The sequence below is a fragment of the Pongo abelii genome, chromosome 10 (genome assembly GCF_028885655.2).
Source record: "Pongo abelii isolate AG06213 chromosome 10, NHGRI_mPonAbe1-v2.0_pri, whole genome shotgun sequence".
NCBI lineage: Eukaryota > Metazoa > Chordata > Mammalia > Primates > Hominidae > Pongo > Pongo abelii.
Window position 1 is genome coordinate 32,066,748 of NC_071995.2, and position 18,316 is coordinate 32,085,063.

The 18,316-nt window shown below is 36.2% G+C and overlaps 1 protein-coding gene across 50 annotated transcripts in view; it reads right to left on the minus strand.

The window, feature by feature from the left end:
* CAPRIN2 (caprin family member 2) overlaps positions 1-18,316 on the minus strand; it is a 45,408-nt gene that overhangs the window by 13,758 nt on the left and 13,334 nt on the right. For 41 of the 50 annotated variants that reach the window (XM_063712098.1, XM_063712088.1, XM_054527052.2 and 38 more), the window contains exons 4-12: positions 17,722-17,808; positions 11,705-11,943; positions 10,406-10,488; positions 8,115-8,282; positions 7,013-7,056; positions 5,422-6,099; positions 2,729-2,851; positions 1,145-1,226; positions 33-88 (exon numbers count right to left, since the gene is read on the minus strand). In XM_063712098.1, coding sequence (XP_063568168.1) covers positions 33-88; positions 1,145-1,226; positions 2,729-2,851; positions 5,422-6,099; positions 7,013-7,056; positions 8,115-8,282; positions 10,406-10,488; positions 11,705-11,943; positions 17,722-17,808 — 1,560 coding nt within the window. Of the gene's footprint in view, positions 1-32; positions 89-1,144; positions 1,227-2,728; positions 2,852-5,421; positions 6,100-7,012; positions 7,057-8,114; positions 8,283-10,405; positions 10,489-11,704; positions 11,944-12,619; positions 12,713-17,721; positions 17,809-18,316 lie in introns of those variants that run through there. The other 9 variants (XM_054527042.2, XM_054527047.1, XM_063712075.1 and 6 more) reach the window with 2 other exon arrangements.

Sequence of the window (18,316 nt, forward strand, 5' to 3'; positions counted from 1 at the left end):
GCAAAGAACAAAAAATTAATTTGGAAAGTTACCTGTAACGGCTCTTGAAGAAAATCACTTTGACTGGACAGATTTTGTTCTTTAGATGCTGCAAGGAGTAAAATAAACAGTAACTACTGAGGGAAGACAAAAGCTTACGCATATCAACTAGGAGGAAACTAAAGTTTACACTTCACAAAAAAGGCATTAGCTGGAAGGACTAGGTCTCAAGTTCATCATGCACTTTCTATTAGAGTTTTAAAAAGAGAACTGTAGAAGAATAGAAAATACTAGTTCCATCGGTGACACAGAGTGATGCTTTAAGGTTAAATGGGCAAAAGTAGCATTTCAAGACTTCCAAAAGAAAAGAACTAAGACATTTAAAAATAACTGATAATAGTGACCCGGAAGGTAAGACCCAGGCTACCATGCATAGTAATTAACTGATAAACTTAAGTTTCACAAATTTCAAAGTCAATCTTATCTGGATCATCTATTCAGTTTTTTTCTGATTATATATATTAACATACTTTTCAATTATATAGTTTGTTTTGTTTCTTCTTGTTAATATCCATCACTCTTATTAATTACTCTCTGTTTACTCTTACTTCACCCAGGAATTGCTACACCAACCTTCAAGCTGGTGTATACTGCTCACTAAAGCTGGACTAGCTTTATGTCACTCCTCTCTGGAAAGAAACAAACGTGGAGCAAAAAGCCTAAGCTTTGAAGCATCGGACCAGATTCGAATGCAGGCTCTTTTGTTAGTTACTGTGTTAATCACTGTTCTACACTTCATTGTGGTAATCACACCCGTAGTTAAGACCCAAAAGCCTCAACACTAGATTTAGAGTCCAAAGGAGTCAAGCAAGTTATAGTCAGAATTCACTCCAACAACATAAATTACAAAAACAGCTATTGAGTATTTTCATTCACCCATCCAGAGCCTTTCTCCAAAAACTGAAAACAAGTCAGTTAAGTACACTAATGTCCTAATGGTAATTTACCCACATATAACTGGTAACAGATGGATACAGTTAGAATAAATTAATACACCAACATATTAGGACATCTAAAATAAAATTATTTGAAAAGGCAACAACAACAACAACAAACAGCTGTTCGCTCAAGACGTTTGCTCCAAGTCTTTAGAATGATTACATACCTACGGGGCTACCTGGAGTAGCTGAAGGCGGTTGTGACGTTGGAATTGCACTTGAAGGTTTGTCAAAGTCCAGAACAGACTCCTAAAGATACAATTTTAAATAAAGAGTAGAAACAGAGATTACTCATTTAAAAGCAATTACCATTAAATTATTCATGATGCTGCCTATAGTCTATTAGCTACACATATCTAGCTAAAGCTATAGGTATCTAGCTAGTCACTGTCTCAAGATGCCAAAACTAGTCCATAGAAAATGAAATTAAGAATTAAAAATAAAATCTAAAGTAACTGCCATAACTTAAGGCTGTATAGAGTGCTAAAACCACAAGAGTAGGCCATGCGCAGTGGCTCACACCTGTAACCCCAGCACTCTGGGAGGCTGAGGTAGAAGGATCACTTGAGCTCAGGAGTTCGAGACCAGCATGGGCAAAAAAGCGAGACCTTGTTGCTACTAAAAATTTTTTAAAGAATTAGCTAGGCATGGTGGTATGTGCCTGTAGTCCCAGATGCTCAGGAGGCTAAGACAAGAGGATCGCTTGAGCCCAGGAGTTCGAGGCTGCAGTGAGCTTTGACCACACCACTGCACCCTAGCCTCGGTCAGCAGAGTGGGACCCTATCTTTAAACAACACGAAAAGCCTACAATAGTAAATCTAAGGCCTACGTCAGAAAAGAAACTCTTGACCTTACTAAGGTCCTAAACACAGCCATCAATCCTAGTCTAATCAGAACCCCCATTTTTATTACACCAACCAAAGAGCATCTATTTATCTCAACCATTTACTAGCTCATGCTGTTAAAACACTTTCAAGATGAGAAATCACTCTCTTCTATCTGCCTATCTCGGTTCTCCCAGAAAAGTTTCCAGTATTTTGCATATTTAAGCTACACATTTGCAGGGAGCATTTTAGTTCTTACATCTTCAACTAATCTGATGGTACAGGCAATTCCTACATTTTGCAAATTAAGTGTTGGAGGTTAAATAAACAGCTGGTAAGTAACAGAATTTAAACCCAGGCCCATATTCAAAGCTCAGAATCTTTTACTAAACAAAAATACTTATTTGACTTTAGCCCTCAATAATCTCATACCATTCTCAAATTCTGTGTCTGTATCTCACAACTTAAACATATTGTATAACACAATTTATCATTTAACTATTGATTTAACATAAATTTACAATCTTCTACAACTGGAATATAAATTCCTTGAAGGCAATGAATGTCTTATTTTCTGTATCTGTACTACAATGGTATCTAACAATACCAGACACAGAGTAGGTTCTCACAGTTCTCAGTACTGATCATCTATAGCAGTAATGATACTTGAGCAAGTTAAGCTTTTCACATGCTTAATTCATTTTTTTTTGTTCTAACAAACTTAGGAAGTAGGAACAATAATCCTCATTTTTCAAATAAAGAAACTAAGGCAGAATCAAGTAATTTGCCTAAACTCCAGGCTAGGAGAGCTAGGAGGCAGCAGAGCCAGGACTTGACAGAATAATCTATGCTCTTAATAATTTCACTGTAATGTTTCCAATCAGAACCCCCATGAATATCATTTAAGATTCTGTAAATGACTCATACTTGCATAAAGTTACAAGTTCCTTGAATCTGAGTCATCAGATCCTGCAGTTTTTCTTTCCTCAATACTGGATCCTTCGGAAGGGTAGAGGAAGAACCTACAGGCTGATGCATAGGCTTAGGCACCTACAAGATAAAGCCATAATGTGTAAGAGTGAAATTCAAATTCAAGAGCCTAATCTAGGAAACAGCTTATCACTACATCTTAAAGGAAAAGAAAAAACAGCAATGTTCATTTATCACAGGTAAAGAATTTTCTCATAAATACCTTTTCTAAATAAGCAAACTTTAAACAGATTTTTCGCCTTCACAATTTTCATGGAACTGTTTCTAAAACACAAAATATTCCTTTTAAAGGGAAGATCTAGCAGAAGTTCCTTGTTAAGAGTGTTTTCATTATGGACATGAGTTACCATATGTCCTCTAGGATAAGATGCCACTGACAATGAGACATACCAATGATTTTTTTTTCCAGGACAAAAATTACTACTACCACATTAAATGTACATCCCATTTTAAAGATGTATCTGATTTCAGAAATCAAAATGTAAATACATATTAAGTACATACATACACATACCCTAAAATTGAGGGGGATACACTATATTTTGTTATAAAGTAAGTACACTCTTGGGGGCTACTGATATTCATCCTAAATTGCTTAAAATTGCTGCACATCCTGAATTAGACCAATTTACAGTTACTTGGTCTAATTCTCCACTAGCTCCTCTTCTTCACCTTCTAATTCTCAAAGATACACAGCTAAGTTTGTCAAAGGTACCAGATAAAATAAGAGTTAAGAGACCGTAAGTGAATACATATGGGACTCTTTTAGGAGGAAGGTATGAACATTAGTGATTAGTTTCATGTTATCTAGTCTTTTGGCTTTGAACTATATTCTGCACTTGACTGTACTTAGTCAATATTCTAGACAGCTCAGATTCCAAGAAAGACAGAAAAATACTATATTACACATAGAAGTATCCCCTCCTCTCAGTAACTGAAAGACGCTACAACTTCAATATAAAGCTATCTGTGCCACAAAAGCAAATTAAATATGTTTTGACCTTTCCAAATATGTAACACTGATTTTAAATGCAATTCATCAAATAGCATGATAATATTCTGGTATGATAAAGGTTCTGCATTGCTACACCTACTAGAATTTTAAACCAGGTTTTTAAAAGCAGCTTTGAGATATTAAATTGGGTTTTAAATATGTTTTTCAAAATAATTATATTACAGTTACTGTTGTGTGGTATTTGGTTAATAAAACAAAGCTGACCATCTTCTGTAGGGTCAGGAAGAAGCTAAAATTAATATTAGCAACTTGAAAAGAGACAGAAAGGAGAGCAAAATAGCCAAATAACTCTAAAATTTTGTTCCCATACAGAAGAATTAAGCCAAGGGTAATTTACTTATAAAATGCAATGCTTTGCTTTCCCCAAGAAAAATGTTTTTCATATTATTATATTAGAGGGCCAATGGTTTATCAGAAAGCCTTTAGCTAAAATAGCACAAATGTGCAAGGAAGACTACTCTACAGAGATAGAGAACACTGGAAGCACAAGTTCACATATCTCAGCAAATGAGGTGGTAACAAGTTTGCATTATAAATAGTAGTAAATAAGTAATTTACAATTTAATAAAAGGCAACCCTAACATAGCACTGTACCCAAGAATTAGTCAATGTAAGTGTTATTTACCTGAAATAGGTTATTTACCCTTAAAAGAATGTGGCCTTATATTTTAACTGAATCTTGTACTCCAAAACCTAACTACAAAATATTTAAGGCCAACAGTTTTCCTATCTTTGGAAAAATTCTCATTTTGAAATGGAAATAGAGAACTAATTCAAATCCTTCCCCTAATACTAAAATATCTGCAACCACCATAAACCTTCTTCATAAAGACCTGGGCTAAACTGAGTGACCATAAATGAGCAGAAGAGAAGCGAGAGAATATAGAAAAATATAACTTGTCAGAAAAAGTTATTCATATAGCAGGTAAATGACAACAAATGAAATACAATATCTCCCATTCTGTGACAAGCATTTACATTACTCACTTGTTCACATTATGGCATTATGGTCTTATCTAAACTATCTACTATTTTCATATCATGTTATATTGTTAAAATTTGGCATTAAAACAACATTTTATAATTGCAGAAATTTCATCTCAGATTAGGCTCAAAGACAGACTAGATTAACTCCCAGTTTTCAAGGGAAAACAATAAATCTACCCACTAAAGAGGGTGAAATATTTTATACATTAACTTCACATGGGTTTTGAAGAGAACTAAGGCCGGGTACAATGGCTCACGCCTGTAATCTCAACACTCTGGGAGGCCGAGGCGGTTGGATCACGAGATCAGGAGATCCAGGCCATCCTGGCTAACATGGTGAAACCCCGTCTCTACTAAAAATACAAAAAATTAGCCAGGCGTGGTGGCATGCGCCTGTAGTCCCAGCTACTCAGGAGGCTGAGGCAGGAGAATCGCTTGAATCCAGGAGGCGGAGGTTACAGTGAACAGAGATCGTGCCACTGCACTCCAGCCTGGGTGACAGAGTGTTTCTCCATCTCAAAATAAATAAATAAATAAACAAATAAATAAAAGAGAACTAAAAAGTCACTACCACAACACCTTATTTATGCCTACACTGACAGAAGCAGAATAATACAGATCAACTCACATCTTTGGGTTCCGTGTTCAACTTCCTGGGCAGGAGCTGGTCATTTGGTATGAGGCTTGCTGTAGCTACTCCCCAGGACTTTGGAGAAATCTGTGACTGTGATGTTGAAGAGTGTTTTTGACTCTCAACATTGTTTTCCCAGGATTTTGGAGTCTCTGGCTGTTTTGAATCCTGTTCTTCACACATGGGAGTGGTCCATGACTTGGTGGTGTTCTGTTCGCTCTGCACGGAAGGTGTCCAAGACTTTGGAGTTTGCTTCTTTGGATCTTGTTCTTTCTGCAGCTGAACTGGCCACAGCTTTGGTGTCTCCTGTTTCTTTTGTTCCTCTTGAACATACCCTGCTTTGGATTTAGGTGTGTCTTGCTTCCACTGGCTAGGAGATGGCTTGGATTTGGAGAACTCCTGCTTCTTCTGCTCTTCCGGCAGAGTAGACCTGAGTTTTGAGGTGTCTTGTTTCCTCTGTTCTAAGGAAACTGCAGGCTTGGATACCTCCTGGTGCTTACCAGAAGCCTCCCAGGACTTAAAGGATTCCTGTTTCTTCTCTTGACCATCTGGTTCAGTAAGCATATCCCAACGTTTTGGGAGATTTGGTTTTCTAGCATAATCTGCTTCCCAAGGTTGCTCTTCGCCTTGTTTGTTTGAATAATCTACTTCTGTCATATAGCGTCTGTTAAGAAACTAGATACAGAAACAATGCACTTAAGTCACAAAATTCATAGAAGACCTTGGAGGGAATATCCAACTCTATTAGTATTGCTATGTCCTTTGATCTAAGTTGTTGCACTAATATGAAATTTCTGTCCTTATTCTACTTGAAAAGACTTTCCTACTTCTCTTTCCTACTTTCCTACTTTTCTGTCCATTCCTTTTTCCTCAATTAACAGAAATACAGACTTCAATACCTCAAAAGTAGCAACTTCTGTTGGACTTGCCTAAGACTGGCAAGAATTGCTTGATTCGGATTCTTCTACCAAGGCTGTTCCGCCTTTGCCAGCCTTAGGACCCTTCTCCCCAGTTGACTCCCTCAAACATTAAAAGGCAGAAGATAGTTCAACTTCAAAGTTAAATTATGTAACCTTAAACCTGACGTTTCCTAAGTTACCAGTGTTTTCTTTATTTCCCTTATACATCAATTACACTGTTTTTGAATCTCCCGTTCTTTTCAGCTTCCCATGAATTTCAACGTCACTTCAGAAAGAGAACAAATACCCTTTTCTGCTGCCAATGTGAGTAAATTCTGGAGAGAGCAAAGTCCTGCGCATCTTAAAGTTCCTCTAACACAGGAGCCAAAAATAGCTATCATTTGGGCAGTTCGTGTGCCAGGCCAAATTCTAAGTAATTTAGAATTTAGATCAACCTCTTTAATCCTCACAATAACCCCATGAAGTAGTCATTATCATTATCCCTATTTTACATATGAGGATAACAGACACAGCTGGACCAGATTTCTTGCCCAAAGTCCCTAAGCTAGTAAACTGCAGAACCAGGGTTCAAGCTCGGGCAGTCTGGCTCCAGAGCCTTAGCTTCCAACCACAACCCTATGCAAAAGGCTGAAAAATCAACATCAGCAAATTGTCTTTCAGTATCTCACCTCTTGTGGTTGTATCTCTGGCTGGGCAAATTCCATTAGAGACTCTGGGATGATAAAAAGAATTTGAATAAATACTAGGTGAACTGTAAGTTTTTAGACAGATTACAACTATAATTCATTCTAGCAACATATTTCAGAAGACTCGTAACAGAAAAAGGGTAATACAATCAAGTATATTGATGGCAAGAGGAATTCTATTGTTTATTAGTCCAAAGCATGTGGTCTGAGGCTACTTCAAACTAGTAGCTCTCCTTATGTAAGACACTTTACGAAAGTCAAGTTTCAGTTTAAAACTGATATCTGATTGAAAATAAGACTATTTCTTCTTACCCTAAAACACAGCTTTTTTTCAAGTTAGCATTATAGCTCATGTCCCATGGGGTAAAAATTGGTCATCTCAGCTTGAAATAGAGCCCTTAAAAACCTCTTACAAGCCAGTTTAAGGTTAGGAGGGGATAAGAGAGTGGAGATACTTAAGCACTGCACTTAGTATTAAGAACTAAGGGGAAATAAACATGGAAAATGGTTTGACTCTTGCTTATGGCTACCAGAACCCTGCCTGGACTACCTCCTTAGAAGAGATATTTCTTTAATAAATCCAACTTTAGCAAACAAAAGCAGAAGTGCCACTTACTCAAAATATTTCTTCCCCAGGCAAATGGTAATTTTAAAAGTATATTTTCTTTACTGACTTTAGCACTTTTTTCCCCTGAATCGATATTCGATCTTAGGTTAATTACACCCTCATTCCACTACAGTGCTGGTTTCTACTATAACTTCCATTGTAAACAATTTTAAACAGAATTATCCTACTAGTAGTTTAACAGAGAAGTTTATTCAAATTCCATAAATGCCTCCTTTAACCAATGTATTCTTTTGGGACAAAGTACAAACTAGTATTTCTAGTAAGTTTCACTCGGTAAATCATGGTGATAAAGTCTAGAGATGTTTTATAAACCTAGGTTTATCCTGTGGTAAGTAAAGATTTCCATGCATGTAGAACCTAACAAATTAAAATAAAGCAATCACTGCACAATATGTGACTCATTTGGGGTATTAAAAAATGCAACCACTATAAGGATTTTCAGAGGTCACAACAAACCTGACTCTTTGACAGATTCAGTCTTCGATAATTGTGTTTTTTTCTCTGATTGTATTAGCATTTCTTCCTCCAGTGGTACTTCCTTTTCCTTGGCATTTTTGGGAACTGGGATACTTTCAAAATAGCCTGAGTTCAGCAATTTAGACAGTAGATCTTTCAAGTGTTTGTCTAAGAAAGAGTGATTAAGACTTAGTTGTCACATGACCTAACTCAAAATTACTGGGAATAGAAATCCTAATTATATCCTAGTTGTAGTACATTGTTACAATAGTTTACATTGATGTACATAGTACATCGTTACAACAGTTTACAAGTTTACATTTTCATGGTACTAACTGGAGAAATTGTCAGTACCATGAAAAGTAAATATGCAGTCCATCTTTATTTTATGCTGAATCAATATGAATTTTAATGAGATCAGAATCTCAAAAGTTCAGCAAGTCACTTAAGTTTCTCTGGACCTCCATTTCCACCATTTGAAAAATGACTAAAAATCAGAGACCCTAATCAAATATGTCACAAAAGTACACATCTACTCCCTGAGATGAGAAATAAGTCATTTTTCCTATCTGCTCCCAAGACATCACAACTAGCAACCACTCTATCTTCCCCAAGTAATTAAGGCTTTAGAGAAGTAAAAGTCAGTTCCTCAAAATCTATCTATTAGATTGGGTTAGAAAATCCTATATTGGACAATCTCTATTAGATTACTAATATTATTAATCTATTTTAGAAAACCCTATCTTTTACAAACTCTGAAGTATTTTTAAACTACAAAACTCCATCATGAAGATTTTACTCGAGTTATGCTGTTTGTCATTCCTATCACCTGACCATTTGATGATCAAGAAAAACCTTAAAATGATGCTGAAGTCACTACACTACAAATAGGTCTAAAGTCATTTTATTTTAAAAATCCATTAAAAACATAATCCCAAACTAAGCAGAGTTTCCGTACTTCATTTGAGTCTATTATTCCTTTCACAGGAGTACTATGACATAGATTTTGAGTCTATTATTTCTTTCATAGGAGTACTATGACAGATTTTGTCTTTTTTAAAAAAAATCAGCTTTCAGATATAATTTACAGGCAAAATTCTCCTATCTTAACTGTACAGTTTTAACAGATATTTAGTTGTATTACCACCAGAACCATGACATAGAGGATTTTCATCAACCCAAAAAATTCCTTACTACCCCTTTTGCAATTAATCGTCCTCCCCTGACCCCCTGAAAACCAATAACCTGCTATCATCCCATTATGTCTTTTCTAGAATTTCATATAAATGAAATCATACAATATGTACTCATTTTATGTCTGGCTTCTTTCACTCAGCATAATTATTTTGAGATTCATCCATGTTGTTAAATGTATCAATAGTTCCGTCCCTTTTTTATTGGTGTGTAGATTCCACTGCTTGGGTATACCACATTTTATCAATTTATCAGCTGAATAAAGCTAATATAAACATTCACGTACAAGTACTTATATGAACACGTCTTCATTTATCTTAGCTAGAAGACTAATTGCTTAGGGTTATAAGTGTATGCTTCATTTTATTAAAATACTGCCAAACTATTTTCTAAACTCATTTTGCATTCTAACCAAGAAATAAATTTTTAATTTTGATTTAAGCTTGAACGAACTTAGAAATCTTAAGATAGTTATAGATACTTGGATTTTTTTTAAAAAGGAAGCAATCACTGGTAACAAAAATATTTACTACCTTCTAGTGAGTTTTCATTACTCTAAGCTAGTACACAAAGCTATGTACTTCATATCCAGTCATCTGTATTTGGTCATTTGGCCAAAGTCTATTTAGCAAGCCAAAAGAACTCTCTTTCCACAGACCACTTCCAGATCAATAGACAACAATGTTTCAATACACTATAAAACCATTCATATATTCTTAGGCTGATCTGGTAGATAAGCCTTGATATTAACAATGTATGAATTTAAGATTCTTAAATAGAACAGGTACTACCACACAGAATAGAAAACTGAACCCCAAAATGATCAAGCTAGTGTTGAAGCCAGTACTTAGCTCTATTTCCAAATCATATTGACTTGCCACTTCAAAACTCTCCCTGAATTCCATTTTAGTGACTAGGGTTATACAATAGCTGCTTTTAACAGAACTAAACAAAGGGATCATTCTCCCAATGAATATAGTATTGTCAGACATGTAAGTTCTGATGGACTGACACAGTTTAGACCCTCAATATCATACTAAACTTCTAGACATAAAGTTTAGTATTTACTGCATAAGTCCAGAGTAGAGAAAACTCACATGTCGTTCCTACCACTGCTTTCTCACTACCTTCCAAAAGGTCCCAAAAGTACAAGGATGACTGCTCCATCTGGTCTTCAACACTGACAAGGAAAAGCAGCAGCAGAACAAAGTGGCTTTAGAAGTACATATATATGGAGCAGCACAATTTATGCAATATAACCCATTAACAGACAAGACATTCAAATGTTAATTTTGTCTTTTTGCTCTTTGGAAAGAAAAAAATTGAAATGTATACAAGATGACTAAATGCCTGCTTAAGGATTTCAAATGTAAGAATTTTTCCTTAAAACAACTAAAATATGGATTTTACCAAATAAACCTGTTAAAGAATAGACCAAAAAGAGTTTAAAGCTGCCAATGCAGTATCATTAGTTCAGGTGTATGTCCTACATAAAAGAACAGTGAAATTGAAATATTAAGAGCCGCATTTGACTTTAAAGAAAGCAGCTTATTTAACAAATTATGTTTTGCTTACATTTCGTATATTAAAGTGAAGCTACATTCCCTGAACCCACAAAAGTGAAGGAAGCATTGTATAGATGATGATGATGGAGTAGACTATCAGCATGAGAATTAAAAAATACATGGCTATACATAGGCAATTAATAGTTCTATTAGGCTTCTTTCTGATCAGAGACTGATTTCTGGTAACCGTTGAAATCTGACTCTACTTCAGTAGAGCTAACAAATACGAAGCTGGAATAGCCTGCATCTAACAAAGCAAGAGCACAGCATCTGTCCCTAGCTGATTTACTCCATCAAAACAAAAAGAGCAATGGATCACTGTGAGGGAAAAAAAGCCCCATTTTGCAGGTTTTGTATTTTAAACTATCAAATGTATTTATCACTAGTTATTCACAGCATAATAAGAACACCAAATAATTGTTACTTTGAAAGTTTAATGACACCGGCCAAGTTAAATATTATTTACCTCTACTTAAGTATAGCAGGAGTAAGAAGGCAACTCTGAGAAAATTACTTCAAAAGTTTTAGAAATAGATATAATATTATACTTGTACATGATTAAAATTTGATGCTCAGACCTCATTTTTTTAAAAATCAGTATTACAGTAAAGAAGCATGTTAATGAGACCATTCACATTCACTTTCCTTCCAGACAATCTGTCAACCCTGTCAGACTCTGGGCCAGCCAAAGTTTCCATATTTAATCAAATTAATACTTTCTTAATTTCTCTCTCCCCTCTCTAACACACACACACACACACATACTCTCACACCCCTAAAAAGCTAAAGTGTCAAGTGTTTCATTTCAGGAAAATCTTTTCATTAGCTTACCTCAGACTTTCATTTCTTTCAGGGCAGGTCAGTTTTGAAAACTTAATGAGGTAGTCAAGTTCTTTTGAAGGCAAATACACTGCACCATTCAAACCCCCTTTGAAGTCTTTCTGTACGTGTTCCTGTGTCAAGTTCTGCAATACATACTGAACTTGAAGTATAGTTCGAAGCTTTTTCTTCTCAGCCTCAAGTTTTAGCATGTGCTCCCTTCTCTGGGCCTTCTTCTGCGCTTTTAGTAGCTGTGAAAACAAATGGCTAATTAAGGGTAACAATTCTCTACCATCCCATATTAGCAATACGTGTTCTACAAAGTCTAAACCCAAATAGCTGAGATTAGATGATAACCCTCATGACTGTCAAACTACCAGTTTAGTCTGTCTCCTTTTTGAGCTAAAGAAGTCACTGAGTAATAAACTGGTATGTCTCAGGTAACCAGAGCCAAGGGGGTCAAATACCTGACTCCCAAATCCAGGATACGTCTAGTACCGCTAATATCACCATGATGAGTAGCGAAGTACCAATCATTGATGTCCATATTCATTTCAACATTTTACTCTTTCACATTTATGTGTATCAGTCCTTTTTGGACCTTTTAGGATTTTTTTTAAATTTCATATTCCAGGGGAAAAAATATTTAAACTAAAATGGTCAGTTTTCAATGAACCAAAGAAGACTGGCTAAAGCATAAGGGATTGAAAAGCTAACAGACATAAAATGTCTTCCAAGTGTAATGCCAAAAACCAGCCACAGCAAACATGTTATTTTGTTTCAGAAGTAAAATTAAAAATTTTTTAAATAATAATTTGCCCCATCAGTCTGGACGGAGCTATATCCTCCAATATTTAGCTGACAAAACAGATACAGAAAATAAATGGAGCTTAAGTTTTCCCTCAGGCGAGGCACAATGATACACACCTGTAATCCCAGCCCTTTGGAAGGTTGAAGAGGGTGAATCACTTGACCCCAGGAATTCAAGACCAGCCTGGGCAACATGGCAAAACCCCATCTCTACAAAAAATACAAAAATTAGCTGGGCATGGTGGTGTGTGTCTGTAGTCCCAGCTACTCAGGAGGCTGTGGTAGACAGATTGCTTGAGCCCAGGAGGTCAAGGCTACAGTGAGTGGTGACAGTGCCACTACACTCCAGCCTGGGCAACAGAGTGAGATCCTGCCCCAAAAAAAAAAAAAAAAAAAAGTTTCCCCTCCAACAATTTGTGTATATAGACTGAGCAGCCCTAGATTACTCTAAAGCTTAGAATTATAATACCTTAAAGTCTGACATAATATTCATGGGTCCCAGAAAGGACTTGCCATTTAACTAAAAAGTACTATCTCTTTCCATTAAGAAACCTAAAAGGTCTTTTCCCTCCACAGTTTTTCTGATTGTAACGTTTCCATCATATTGGATATTTCGCAAGGTATGAAGATTAAAATACAAAAAAAAAAAACTACTAAGATTTTTCCTATAGATGGGTCAAAGTACTTTGATATAGCATTGATATTTTAAATTATATAAAAGAGATGTTCACAAATCCTAACAGATTAAAATTAGGGGGGAAAACCTCATGAAAAAGATTCACTGTGGCATAATTAATCCCTTCCTAGGGGATGTGGAAGCAACTTAATAAATATGGTTTGTGCTACTGCTAGGGACAGAAAGATAGTAAGTGAAGATAAAATTTTGAGAATGAGAAATAGACTGGTTGAAGGTTGCATGGGCAAGCACATTTTCTCAGATGGGAAAGGCTCAGTAAGGCTTTTTCCAAGACCTCAGTATAGACTGCATCAATAACACTTACCAAAACTATAGGATTCTCTGATCCTGCTTAAGAGAAGAAAAGAGGACGGAGGTGGCACTCCTACCTCTCCAAAACACTGGAGTTTCTCATGGTATAGGGAAAAGCAACTGATTCGCAGGGCATCTTCAGACAATTATACCACACGATTATCTCAGATTTATCTTTGGCCAGTCTCCCAAGGTAAGACTGGGTGGTCATATGGGCTCATGCCACCTTGAACTTCCCCTATCAAAGTATTTTTGGGTTTTTTGTTTGTTTTTGAGACAGAGTATCATTATGCCATCCAGGCTGGGGTGCAGTGGCACAATCAAGGTTCACTGCAGCTTCGACCTCTTGTGCTCAAGTGATCCTTCCATCTCAGCCTCCTAAATAGCTGGAACCACAGGTACATGCCACCATGCCTGGCTAATTTTTTTTTTTTTTAATAGAGATGAGGTCTCTCTATGTTGTCCAGGCTGGTCTTGAACTCCTGAACTCAAGCAATCCTCCTCCCAAAGGGCTAGGGTTACAGATGTAAGCCACCATCCCTGGCTATTTTTTATTTATCTGCATCTATGATGACAGGGACTACATCTACTGTTTACCAACATTCACTAATGCCCAGCACACAGTCTGACAAATATCAGGGCCTCAAACTATCAGGAAAGTCTCCCAGATCATGATCAGCTGTCACGAAAAGCCATGGACAAGAGCCAATTTCTCCTTCTTTAGATGAAAATTAGAAAGGTGGGTTACATTGTTCTCTTTTTCCAGTTGAGGACCAGTTTGGAAAGGAAACCACTCTCAATCAGTAGTACTGAATGATAAAATTGGTTTTCTTTTTTTTTTTGAGACGTAGTCTCACTCTGTCCCCCAGGCTGGAGTGCAGTGGCACGATCTCGGCCCACTGCAAGCTCCGCCTCCCGGGTTCACGCCATTCTCCTGTCTCAGCCTCCCGAGTAGCTAGGACTACAGGCATCCGCCACCACGCCCAGCTAATTTTTTGTATTTTTAGTAGAGATGGGGTTTCACCATCCTAGCCAGGATGGTCTGGATCTCCTGACCTCATGATCAGCCCGCCTCGGCCTCCCAAAGTGCTGGGATTACAGGCGTAAGTCACCGTGCCTGGCCGATAAAATCGGTTTTCTTAATCGAGACTCAAAATGATGAATCCCTACCAGGAGACAGAGCTCATGAGGACAAAGCAGAATGTAACAAGGTCGAAAAGAAGGACTTCCAAATTTACTTTGAAGGGAAAAAAGAAAATATTCCACAAACTGCAAAACTGGCTATCATAGAACATGTCTGACAAAAGAAAAACTTAAAAGAGGAGCCCAAAAATTACCAGAGGGGAAAAAAAAACCCTCAAAAGTACTGCCAAGCACCTTTCAGGGTCTTGATTCAGTAAGGCAACCTCCAAAGTACTTTATCATGTCACCTAAAATGAAAGTAAATCTCAAACACAGGCAACTAAAAATAATTTCATGGATATTAACAAAATGTGGTGAGTTGGGAGCTACCTCTAGACTACAGCAACAAAGAAAAAAAAAAAAACAGGTTAAGACACCATATTCATGATATAGAGAAAAAGTACCTAGAGCCAGATCTTGGCTCTATCACTTACTGGCCATATGACTTTGAATAAGTTCCTTTTACTTAAATGTAAAAGACAAAACTATAAAAACCCTGTAAGATAACCTAGGAAATACCATTCTGAATATAGGAACTGGCAAAGATTTCGTAACAAATATGCCAAAAGTAATCACAACAAAAGCAAAAACTGACAAGTTAGATCTAATTAAACTTAAGAGCTTTTATGCAGCAAAAGAAACCATCAACAGAGTAAACAGAGAACCTACAGGATGGGAGAAAACTTTTGCAAACTATGCATCTGACAAAGATCTAATATCCAGTATCTATAAGGAAGTTAAATAAATTTACAAGAAAAATAAACATTAAAAATGGGCAAAGGACACGATGAATAGACACTTTTCAAAAGAAGACATATATGTGGCCAAAAAGCATATGATAAAAAGCTCAACATCACTGATCATTAGAAAAATACAAATGAAAACCACAATGAGACGCCATCTAACACCAGTCAGAATGGTTATTATTAAAAAATCAAAAACTGACAAATGCTGGCAAGGTTGCAGAGAAAAAGGCATGCTTACACACTGTTGATGAGAGTGTAAATTAGTTCAACCATTGTGGAAAGCAGTGTGGCAATTCCTCAAAGAGCTAAAACCAGAACCACCCTTTGACCCAACAATCCCATCACTGGTTATATATCCAAAGGAATATAAATCATTCTACCATAAAGACACAGGCATGCGTATGTTCATTACAGCACTATTCACAAGAGCAAAGACATGGAATCAATCTAAATGCCCATCAATGATAGACTAGATAAAGAAAACGTGGTACATATATACCATGGAATACCATGCAGCTATAAAAAAGAACAAGATCATGTCGTTTGCGGGAACATGGATGGAGTTGGAGGCCATTATCCTTCGCAAACTAACACAGAAATAGAAAGCAAATACCACATGTTCTCACGTATAAGTGGGGGCTAAATAATGAGAACACATGGACACATAGAGGGAAACAACACACACTGGAGCCACTTGAGGGTGGAGGTAAGAGGAGGGATAGGATTAGAAAAAATACCTATTACGTACAAGGCTTAGTACCTGGGTGACAAAATAATCTATACAACAAATCCCCATGACATGAGTTTACCTTTATAACAAACCTGCACATATACCCCTAAACCTAAAATAAAAGTTTTCTTAAAAATAAGTCGCGCATGTAATCCCAGCTACTTGGGAGGCTGAGGCAGAAGAATCGTGTGAACCTGGGAGGCAGAGCTTGCAGTGAGCCAAAACCACGCCATTGCACTCCAGCCTGGGCGACAGGGTGAGACTCCGTCTCAAAAAAAAAAAAAAAAAAAAAAGTTACTTTTGCTCTGAGTCTCAGATTCCTGATCTGTAAAATGAGACTATTTATAGCAACTTCCCAGACTATTGTAAAAATCAAGTGGAACTGCACAGGTGCCTGGCACAAGGTAGGCATTTTTTACACGTTTTTAATCTAAAAAGAAGAAAAGAATACCATATATTAGAAAAATATAGACCTGAATGAAAAACTAAATTGTTACTGGATAACTCTGAGTAAAGACAGAAGACAGAAAATTTTAAATATCATAAAAGTATACTTCTAACCATATTTGTAATCCTTCTTAGCCAAGAATTAGGATGGTAAATGTCTCCAGCCCAGAAGAATTTTTTTTTATTCCAGAGGAATGGAGAAGAGAATTTTAGTTCACTATAAAGAAAAACAGGCCAGGGCGATTGCTCACACCTGTAATCCCAGCATTTTGGGCGGCCAAGTTAGGAAGATCCCTTCAGCCCAGGATTATAAGCCTGCAGTGAATTATGATCACACCACTGCACTCCGGGCTGGGTGAGAGAACGAGACCTTGTCTCTAAAATGTAATAAAAAAAATATAAATTTTTTAAATGAAAATATCCAAAAAAATAGAAGAGATTATCTTACGAGGCATGCTCTCCTCTCCAGGAATGAATTTATTTAAAAATTTCCGCAATTGTTGGAACTTGACCTTTGAAGGACCTTCTAATGCTGAGATTTGAAAAAGTAAAGAATACTTCACTGAGAAGTGTTTAAGACTTCATATTACTGATTAAATTTGTCAGAGATAAAAGTCTGAACTGCCAACATAGAGAACCTAACAAGTAGTGAGGCCAGATTTAACTCTAACATGAGTCATTAATTTTCCCATTAATAATTTTCATGCTTTCAAGAAGACTACCAACTCTGTTGTCTCATATGTTAAATAATGTGAAAGAAGCCTATCTTATATAAATTTACAAGCCTATATTCTAAAATATCTTTAATAAATATACCTTGTCAAAAGTTTGATTCCCTGTGTCAATGATTTCTATAATTCTGTAATTAAATAACGTACATTAGATAACTAATGCTTTATTCACAATGTCTCATATTCAGATGCCATTTGTGTTCTCCCTTGAGACTACAGAAATCTGAAAAAACTAGTTCTCCAACAGTTATCCTCAACCCTCCATCACGATAAAATATCAGCAGAAATTAGAAGAATAATAACCAAACACCATTACTAGACACTGACACACTGACATTTTCTCCAAGATCAATGGTTAAAACTGGTTTCAGGAAAAGCAAAGAAAACATACTCACATCTAGGCTCAATCCAGAAAAGGTTTTCTGAAGCTCCTTGGCAAATTCCAAATTATGTAGCACTTCTTCATATTTCTCTACTGCTTCCTACCAAATAGGATAAGAAAACATCAATTTTGTGACTGTTTAAGTATAAATATGTGAAAATAAGTGTTTCTTAAATACAGTAGAAGAGATTTAAGACCTTATGGCTATTTACTATACATACAAAAAAAAGTACTTGCCTAAAGAAAAAGGAGAAAGAGTATTAATACCAGTTATATTAAGTTGCATTTAAAAATTCTATTCTAATGCCAGAAATTCAATTTTTATATTAGAAATATGAGTCCTAATTTTACCCCTATAAAGTCTAAGATCAGAAAGCCCTGTTGGTTTTAATAGCACTGAGCCAATAGGATTTCTCTGTTAATATTCATTCACTACTCAAACATATTACACAAATAGCATGGTGAGTATCAGAGAGATGAACAAGCAACTTCGAGACATTTAAAATACAGTGGAAAGATTTAGAATAATTACCTGTAACAGACAAAAATAAATAAGTATTATAACAAACAATATGCAATGTCCTACAGGAAATTTAAAGGAGCAAAAC